Here is a 10,392-nt window from a genome sequence, read left to right on the forward strand (position 1 = left end):
AAACTCTTTAATCAACAGTTTACGTTAAAAACGGCTTCTTTTTTTGGAAAAAAAATAAAATAAACGAACAGAAATCCCAGTACAGTACAGTTCCTTTGTATCGTGCTGCTGCCACCTGCTGCTCTGGGGTGGGAACAACAACACTTTGGATTTGCGTTCGTTATCAGCAACAAATGAGTTTTACTTTTGAGGCTGCAGTTTTTAGTTATGTTTATTTGTTGGATCCCATCAGTTTTTCTTCAAAGAGCCGAAAGACTTTCAGTTACTTATGATAAACTGTTTGTCTTATACAAACAGATAAATACAGAAAACAAAGAAGAAAACAAAGCTTGTACTCTATTTGATTTTCAAGATATTGAACTTTATTTTTTCTATTTCACAGAGTTCTTTTTTCCATGTACTTTTTGTCCAATAATTTTTTTAATAATCAGATTAATGTTTATTTTAAAATTAAGAATTATTTATATTTGCTATATACTGAGCTGAAACATCCTTCTGTGTAGTCATGTAACACATTATTTTAAAATAATATATTTTAAACAGGTGGATGCAGGAATTAAGAGTTAAAACAGAGTCTTGTTCCATTTAAGCTATCTTTATTTCACATTTATTTGTACACAATAAATACAGTTAAACATCCATGGGTGTGTAAATACGACGCCTGGCAGCCTCCGCATAGCCGACGCTGTAAAACGTGGGAGTTTTTACGTCCTTTTTAAAAAAAATGAATTTCAGATTCTGACTTGATGCATAATCAAGACCAGTAAACAGGTTAACAAAAAATTCTGGAATGGAAAGAAACTTTAGTTATTCTTTTAATACAACAGGGTAAATGCAAACTTCAAAAATAAGTTTGATGTCATTCAGATCTCAAGGAGATCAACGAGAACGCAGCGTCACGGCTGACGGATACCTCTTTTCCTCTGATCAGATTCAGCTACAGTTTAATTGTTTTTGTTTTCTTAAAATCCTAATTCTAAAAACAAAAAAGGGGGAAAAAGCTGTGCCATTACTTGCACAGATATCCATCTCTAAGCTCTCCGTAAACTATCAATACGATCGATAAGTCATATCTCAATCAAAGACACTACAATGGCTATTTACGGCTAAATAACAGGAAGTATTGATACCAATACGGCTGGTAAACAAACATCAAACAGGAAATATTGAACAAAACATCCACAATACTGAAAAGGAATAAGAAGACATCAGAAAGTGCTTTTAAACTGGACAGCTAGCAGCTCAGGATGGTTTCCTCCTTAAAAATAAAAGGCATCTTTAAACTGCACATGCTCAGTGTAAACTGTCCTCCCCAACAGCAACTGTTACTGGCATCATTAGTGTCGTAAAAACAGTTTTTTTCTGTATTATGCAACATAAAAACAAAAGAGTTAGACTGTGTGTTTGTGTGTTTACGTGCTATGTTTCCCACTTTAAACTTTTCCTAAACATTAGAAGGGGAAAAAAAGATAAGGGATCCAAAACAATCACAGGTAAAAATTGCCACTTTTCCCTTGTTTGTGTAACCGCGAGCGGTCACGTGTGTCGGCGGAGAGGACCAGCCTCTTTTGGAGACTTTTGGTTTGCTCACAAGTGCAGCTCTGTTGCATAGACGTGAATCTGATGGTGGTAACAAAGAGCTACGACGTGAGACACAACGGGGGCGAAATCATAACTATAACATAAAAAATTCTTTATTCAATCCATAAACGAGGAGAAATTCTGCAGCTAAGGCATCCATAACACGATCAGTTAGAAGTGATGTTTTCCGACGAGCTGAAGGAAGAACTTATCTGTTTTCTTGCAGAGACTTTAATGTGAAACCGGAGCCAGGAGGCAGTTTATCTTAAACATAATCGACTAATGAAGCCAAAAAAGAAGTGAAAACATGTGCAATACCCGTGTGGAGCACGGGCAGCCTAAAGATCGCTCAGGTGAAAACAGAAAATTGATTTATGGTTTGCTGATGATGTGATTAGCGATTATCAGACTATTTTTGCCCATTACTGCTCACAATTTCTTTGTATTTTGACTTCAAACAACATTTTTTTTTGCGATTAAGTGTCAACAGAGATACAGAAAAGTGGTTACACCTAAAAAGCAAGGTCACTGAAGGCAGCGGTGTGGTTGTACAATGGTGCTGTAACCTTGTCCTGTCACCAGGGGGCGACGTCAAAATATCTGCTGTTGTCTTGTTGGCCCTTGGCTTACGGTGCATTCCAGATTGAGTCGGAAGTCGGGAATTCCTGAGCTCCCAGTAGTAATTTTCATCTGGAACTCCCCCTCAACTAGTATTTCCTTCTTGGAAAGTCAGAGCAGCCTCAACAATCCAAGATGGTGACAGAGAACATAAACATAATCTGCTCTGTCACTCACCTGTATTTGTGACTCATGATATAAGCCACACGCTAAGCACTTACCACATTCTATCAATGAACGTGCTGCAGCTAAAATAAATCCCATCTTACTTTGCTTTTCTGACTTTCCTGCTGGAATGCACAAACTCGGGAATGACGTCACTGCCAAAAAGGACCACAGACATCAGAACATTGACACAGCTGCCAGGTTGGAAAAGTGAAGCAACAAAAAAAAACCTGTACTCTATTTACAGGCCACCAGGGGGCGACCCCTGCGTCTGTAAAAGACTTCTGGTTCTATAGAGGTCTCTGGGACCTCTGTGAACAGTTCCCTGATGTGTTCAAGGGTTCAGTTTCTCTTTTCAGAACACAGCTGAAATCATCAAGACTCACTGAAGGGGTGTGAAATGTGTCTAAATCTAGGGAACACAGGCCTGATCGACGATATGTTCTGCAGACTCGTGTCTTTGTTCATAAACAGAAAAATGAAGGTAAAACACAAACGCTTCCTTCAGTTTGACCTCTCAAAGGTCAAGGTCAGTCCAGTCTAACATGTTTTACTTTAACATGAAACGCTGCTATGACCGAGTCTCAAACAACAGAAAATCCAGGGTCTGCTCATCAGCTAACCACTCTGTTTTATGCTGTCGGTGCGTTAAATATCATGAAACGCCTCATTCAGTCAGCTGCATGTTCTTTAGAACCAAACTGGCCGCTCGAACTGATGAATGATACCACACTGAGCTCTCTGCAAGGGAACGAATGAGCTCGACTCCCTAAAATATCAGCCAGCGAGTCCAAACACACTGATTTTTACTAACGGATAAAATGATGCTAACTTTTCTATCAACTTCTTTTGCTCGTTATCACCTTATTAACTGTTCGGGGGTGAGAATGAAGCCTTGTACAAACTCTGGGTAAAGTAGTGTTGAGAAACGAGAACACTGAACGGGAAGTTAAAAGAAAAAGGCGCAGCGGTGTTCCTTCTCCGAGTGGGGGGGGGCTTCTTCCGTCTCCAGGCGTCTTCAGGAGTTTTTAAGTTTCCTTTGGGAGTGTTTTACGAGTCCCTGCTCGAGGGGGTGCCGCCTTCACACCAGTGTGATCTCAACCTCCTCTCGCCACTTCACCTGCCCGCGAGGATGCTGCTTCGGGGGCGGAGGTGCGGCACGTACCTGTAAAAATCCACCGGCTCAGTTAAAATGAAGATAAAAAAGTCTGCTGTCATTTATGTCACCACAGAAGGTTTTACTCACGGGTCGGATGGTGCCACCGCCGCTCTCCGGGTATTTGGGGGGTTGGGGGGAGCTTTGTGCTGGACCTGAAGAGGGCAGAGGAGGCAGATTATTATTCACACCGGCCTTTTTTCTTACAGATAACCACTCACAGACAAACCAGAGATTCTTACTGTGAAAGGGGCTTTTGTGTGGAGCCGGCGGCGGTCTGTGGTGTCCGTTGTGATAGGAGGGTGGTCGGCCAATGGGAGAGGCTGTGGCGCTGCAGGGACTCGACACTGGAGAGGACACGGTGGGGGTCTGAAGGGGGCTGCTGTGGAGAGGTCCCGGCTGGAAGGGACCACGAGGGGAGCGGACGCACTGAGAGAGTGTGGACGGGGAAGCCTTCAACACAAACAGTGGACAGGTGTGCAAACTTTAATATTTTATATAAAATAAAAAGAAATAAATTATTTAACAACACAGGACTTAGTGTCACAAATAAGTTGCTACAGTAGATTTGTACTGCGCTGATGTAGAGGCAGCTGATCCAGGGGGGGACACAGTGTGTGTGCGTTCAACCAGAAGAACTTTAATTGTGTAGAACATGAAATTTAAGTCAGCGTGAGCCTACCTGTGCGCTGCCATCTCTTTGCCCATCTCCATTCTCGCTGGTCACGGTGAGATCCTCTGCAAGAACTGCGGGGAACACACCAACAACGCCGTTAAACTCGCCCTCCCAGAAGCCATCGTCCTCGTGGGTCTCTCTGCTCAGGATGCGGATGATGGCGCCTTCTGGGAACGACAGCTCATCTTCCGTTTGTCCCGCGTAGTCGTACAAAGCCTTTGCGAATGAAACTGCAACACAGACAGTGGCAACGAGGGTATTAAACAAAGCAGGAAATCAAAACTCCGATATTATCTGGTGGAGGCGGATCTCACCACTGGAGTCTCCGTTGACGGAGCCGGTTGGGAGTTCGGTTTCAGGTTCGGTGGAGTTGCTGGAGGAATGGGATCGGGCGTCCAGCGCGGCCAGCGACTGCAGCATGCTCAGCAGGCTGTTGGAGGAGGGCAGCTGCAGGTATTTCTCTGGGACGTAGCCCACCTGTCCGCTACGGTTTCTGGCCTGGAAACACAGACAATGCACACAGCCATCACAGCTCTAAAACAGATCTATATAAATGATATTGCTCACATTTTTATGTATGATTATATTCATTAAAATAAATACCCCATTAAAACACTATATCTGTATGAAAAGATAATCACCTAAGTAAATATACATAAAATATTGCACCTGAATTGCACCCATGTCAGCAATGGGACTCGTAAAGGAGTTTAGGATGTGTATTTTATATACGCATATCTACTTTTGTCACCTAAAGTGCAGCTCCCAGGGCAGATTTTGACCACAGCAGAGGTTTCAGACCTGAACTGGCACTGAAAAACAATCCAGGCAGTCAAGTTGAACTGAGAAATCCATAAAGCTGAGAGCGTAACAGATGCAAAACAGTCGGAGGGAAGCAAAGAAGGAAGGAAGGAAGAATTTAGCAACTCTGGAAAGTTATCTCAGCAGCATCATTTCACCAGCCATATTGAGGCAATCAGGAGGTGAACAGCAGCATTTGATTTTCTGTAAACTTCTTACCTAACTTTAAAGGCCTGTTACATGTTACATGACCTGTTGCACAGGGCTATCATGTAGAAAGGGAGGTTCAGACCTGCGGGTGTTTTATAAAATAAAAATCCTGGGTCATTCCACACACACATGACCCCACATGACCCCGTTACAATCAGCTGAATATATATGTGTAATAACTTTAGTACATTTTTAGGAATTATAGGCGCAGAAAGTGCATAGTGGTGGGTTGAAATGTAAAACTTTTTCAACTGCGCTTTTGAAGATTCATAATTTTATAAGTACAGGAGATATCTATGTGAAATTAACAGGGCTGGAAAAACACATTAAAGCTCTGGTAAAAAACAAACAAACAAAAAAACTGCAAATAATCAACTTTAACCCACATGCCACAATCTAAAGCCAAAATCTTGTTTCCTTTAATCAACTTTGAGTTGTTTCAAGTAGTTTCAAACAGCAATCCTGCACCAATTTAATCTCTATGATGTGGAGAAACAGAAGCAAACATCGGTGCTGCCGGATGTTTTGTGTGTTTTCTATTAATTCACCGGCGAATACAGCATTTTGAGTAAAACTCTCAAAGCTCTTAACATGTGTGCTACCAAGTGAGTGCAAATGAAACTTCTCCATATTTATACCAGGATCATCTTCTAGCTGGCATCTGTCAGATATCAGTTAGGTAGATTTTGCCTGATGCTGCCGGATGGCTTTTGATGGCCTCTAAAATGACTGAAATAGACCAGGTAATCACAGATAAAGAAGACTGCAGATACTATGTCTCTTTTCATAACCTTATGGCTCAAGATGAATAAACAACAAGTGTTTGGACTTCTAAAACGAGGCGAAACTCTTTGATTTAAAGCACAAGACAAAACGAGAGCTTGGAAGCAAAAGTAAATGGAAAACAGTGACAGTCTTTTCCAGATTACTGTGTCTGTATCTTGTCTTATAATCACAGGTCATTTAGCAGTGAGGACAATGAGCTGAGACAATCTTTAAAGCACGCGTTTATCTGTTTACACTTCCTGGAAGTGTGAAGTTCAGAGGAATAAGTGCGTGGTGTGCATTAACAATAAAAATGGAAAATGTCATTATATTGTGCAGATATTCCTCTGTGTTTAGGACAGCGACTAGTTAAGATATGCTTTTTAAAAGGTGTGTGTGTATATAAATATATATATATATATGTATGTGTGTGTGTGTGTGTGTGTGTGTGTGTGTACTGAAGTGCAAATTAAAAGTAGAGGTTGTGCATTTGTTTAGGAAGATAAACAGTCTGATAAAGTCGGAACAAACACGAGCTGGAAATAGTCCCACGGTGAGGAAATGAGACGACACATCTGTAAATAAAAACTAAAAATGGGAAATAATCTAAGTTCCTGTGCAGGGCGAGGAGTACAGTACAAAGTCAAGAGTTCACTGTTCTGCCTTCAGGCTCATAGTTCAGACTAACAAAGATAAAGACCAATCACGCAGGACTTATTATGTTTCCTGCTTTGACTTCTTACCCAGACTGTTCCATAATGTGTGTGCAGCACTTTTGTGATTAAAATCTATTTAAATTAGTCGTTTATTTCAGTGCAGACAGATTATTGACACTCAAACAATGGAGCTACTTTGTCTGTTACTTACAAATTTTTAGAAAATTAGAAAAAATTGAACATTTTTTCCTGCTTGTGTATCAATTTAGAGGAAAAGTCATCCCCCAGCTTCTCAAGCTTCATAATCCAGTGATCATGAATGTCTAAAAACAAAAAATCTTTTCTGCATCTGGTATTGTTGAGATGTTTAACTCTGGACCAAAATGGTGGATCTGCTCTGCCTAAAGCCGCTTTGAGCATCAAGGTCCTGAGCCCAGTCCAGTCCGGGCTTTTGTGGCCACGTGGCCCGGCCAGCTCAGCTTTCAGGATGCCCGTGAGCTGCTTGTTCCACTCGTCTGATTTTGTATTGATTGTTGTCTAAACAAATGAATCTGTCATCTGTTGAGCTTTGTTCCACTTCTCAACAATCTCCTCTGATCTGTTTTCATTACAGCATTTTATCTGTGGTTTCCAACCTGTGCAGTTCAAACCTGAAGGATCCACATTTTCACTTCACCTTTCTGTAGAAATTGATTTTCCAGTAAACTGATCAACACCTCCTGCCAACTAAATTAGTCAAACACGTACCTTATTTTATGCTACAAAATTTGTATTAAAAGCAACCCAAACACTTTGAGATTTGGATTTTAATAGTTTCAAAAATTATTCTTCAAGTTTTACTTGAACATTTTAGAGAAATCATGTTAAGTTCTAAATTTTTAAGGTTGGGGATTTCATTCCATGCGTAATAAATACGAGTTTATTTTCCCCAATAATCACTAAAAGCAATCGCATGTGATATTTTATGCATTTAATAATGAATAAAAAGAGAAAAACATCAGTATTTACCGTGTCTGAGTCGACAGGCTGGAACATGAAGTCTGGTGCTTGCTGGAACGCCATGTTCTTCTGCACAAACAGCTGCTGGTGAAACTCCTGCAGAACCTGCATGCGTTTCAAGGGAACAGACAAAAATATACATATATACTTATTTAAGGTTTATCACAAGCTTACAAATCAGCCCATGTCTAAACCTGCATAATTAACACTTAGTAAAGCCTTTAGGGTTCAGGCTTGCTCCCTATTTAGTTTTAATTTCTTGCCCACATTTATTTCTATTTAAAATTAACTTTAAAAAAAAAAAAAGACCTCCAGCTGAATGAATTGTGGCCAGTGATCCGTGTAGCTTAGGGCCACATTTATAATTTTTTATTTTCCATTACTCTGTCAGTTTATTTCTGTTGTATTAAGTTATTTGATTTGCTTATGAAATGAACCCAAATCAGCTTTTTATTATTTTACACAAGTCAAATAAAAGAAAACGGCAATAACAATTAAGAGAATGACCATAAAGCCGTTTCTGGTTACTACCAGCTGATCTGAATGCTGATGACCACTCTGGTGTTTGTGGTCACAGCCTGACATTAAAAACGTATCACAGGCTCGAGTTCACCGCCTGCCTATTTTCACACAGACTATTTTTAACAAACGCTCACCCTCCAGCTGCTGAAAGCTTAAAGAGACAGTTAACAAATGACATAAGATATCACTGTAAGTAACACAGGTGAAGGTACAAAGAGTTTTAATTCTAATTTCAGGTTTTTTCTAAAGCCAGCTAAAGCAGCCGGGGACTGGACCACCACCTGGACCACAAAGCTCTCTGCCCACCCGAGGGAGGACGAAGTACCTGTGTGGATATTTTAAGCTGAACTCATGGGGCACAGCTATCAGCTGTTCTGGAAAAACAAGAAACCTCCCCAGTACTGGTCCCAGGCTAGTAACTTTGGTCTTTTGAATTGTACTTAAGTTTGGCCCCTCATCAAGAACCAGTTGCCTTGGGGAGACCATACCAGGGGACAGCATAGCTTCTCCTCCTCAACTGTGATCATTCACAGAAAGGAAAGGAGCCAGTGCAGGTGGTTTGACTGGCATCTGAAATAGGAGGCCTCCAGGATGTCTCCTAGACGAGCTGGTAAGGGCAGACCAAACACACACTGGACACATTGGGACACATTATGCATCTCGGCCGGCTCGCCGTGGTATCCCAGTATTCGCTGCCTGTCTGTTGTCAGACGCATTTGTGTGACCATAAATACCACTTAAGTGGGAAAAGGAACTTCTGGACATCTCTGCTTGGACTGCTGACTCAAGTGTCAAAAAATGATTTGATAGAGGAACTTGTATTGGAAAAAAGAGGAGCAGGGTATTGATCCCTGTTGATTTACCCGTCAGTCTACAGTCATACCTTTACCTATGGCTAAAATCTGACACAAATGAGCATCTTCTGAAGGATGTCTGAGCTCTGCCTTAGAAACATGATGAAGAGCTGAGTTATTTGGAAAGCTACTCGTTTACACCGAAAGGCACCAGAGTGGCGGCTCACTGTTCTCCAGGAAGAGCAGGAGTAGGTGGCTGGGGAGGGGGACGTCTGGGCATCATGACCGGACTCAGATAAGCAGCAGAAAATAGATGGAAGGAAATCAGGTTTAGTAATATCAGTTTTATATTCTTTCATCTTGTACACCGTATCAATGCCTCACATTTTAATCAGGCTTCCTGTAGAAAGAAGATGCTGCTGCGTCTCTGCTCACATGGAGAGGCAGAGGTTGAGGTTGTGTGTGAGAAATATATTACTATGAATTACTAGGCTAACAATTACACCAAACTGCCAGGCTTGACACCATCTGAAAAGTAAAATGAGCATAAAATGAGCAGCTTACCCAAGCCAAGCCAAGCCAAGCCAAGTTAAATAGTATCCCACAAGTAGCTCATTTTACTTTTGCTCCCCCAACTTATTTAATCAACCAGCCACAGTGTGGAGCTGACATTCCAATCAAGCTTAATCAAACAATTAAGCTCTCTCTTTCATAGATATAAATAACTGCTGCTAGCTATGATGTTTAAGGAGTGAATAGTGAACTTCTTTTAATGGTGTGTTTAATGAATTTTATTTAATAACTTGTGACCTTTGAGTCCCTTCCTTGCAAGAATTATGGCCAATGACGGAAATGTATGTATTACATTTAAGATTGGAAAACAATGTCAATGCCACAAACGTGAGTTGTCATATACATCTGTGAGTTAATCTGCACAACCGTGTGCACATGTGCTCTGTGCATGTACACACACAAAGAATTGACCTTCGTTCCTTAAATTTGTAGCATTGCCTCGGTGCTGACTGATGGTGCTCAGTGGCTTTTGCTTCTTGCTTTTAAATCAGATGTCACTCTCAACATAAACACAAGCTACAGCAGCCAAGCAGTCTTAGCTGAGGAAACAAAGATACATTTCCTCATTTAATGTAAAATATTGTGGTGATGTTATGTTATATTAGGCAGGCAGCTGGCCAAATAACACTGTGACAATCAAAAGTATATCTATTTTGAACGCCTCAGCTGGAAAAAATTCAAAATGGTTTATAAAGTTGGCCACAGGTCTGTATGTAAATGGGAGTTAAAACATTGCTTCATATTTGGATATGTATGATGTTAGTGTTTCTAAAATACTAAAAAATGTGTTTATTAACAAAGTAAACTAAAAATAGACATTATTAAATTTGATACTTTTAACTACTGAATTGAACATAATATGAAATAATGTGTTTC

The 10,392-nt window shown here is 40.7% G+C and overlaps 1 protein-coding gene across 1 annotated transcript in view; it reads right to left on the reverse strand.

The window, feature by feature from the left end:
• Positions 1–574: 574 nt before the first annotated feature.
• The window catches only part of LOC146379599 (F-BAR and double SH3 domains protein 2-like), an 11,546-nt gene continuing 1,728 nt past the window's right edge, over positions 575–10,392 (reverse strand). The window contains exons 1-7 of the mRNA XM_084940889.1: positions 9,171–10,392; positions 7,637–7,732; positions 4,511–4,694; positions 4,203–4,426; positions 3,763–3,973; positions 3,611–3,675; positions 575–3,529 (exon numbers count right to left, since the gene is read on the reverse strand). The exon at positions 9,171–10,392 is cut by the window's right edge and continues 1,728 nt beyond it. Of these exons, the coding sequence (XP_084797015.1) occupies positions 3,446–3,529; positions 3,611–3,675; positions 3,763–3,973; positions 4,203–4,426; positions 4,511–4,694; positions 7,637–7,732; positions 9,171–9,302 (996 nt within the window). The 5' untranslated portion in view covers positions 9,303–10,392 and the 3' untranslated portion in view covers positions 575–3,445. The remainder of the gene's footprint in view (positions 3,530–3,610; positions 3,676–3,762; positions 3,974–4,202; positions 4,427–4,510; positions 4,695–7,636; positions 7,733–9,170) is intronic.

This window comes from Perissodus microlepis, chromosome 10 (assembly GCF_051167445.1).
Source record: "Perissodus microlepis isolate ML-2025 ecotype Zambia chromosome 10, ASM5116744v1, whole genome shotgun sequence".
In the NCBI taxonomy this organism is placed as follows: Eukaryota; Metazoa; Chordata; class Actinopteri; order Cichliformes; family Cichlidae; genus Perissodus; species Perissodus microlepis.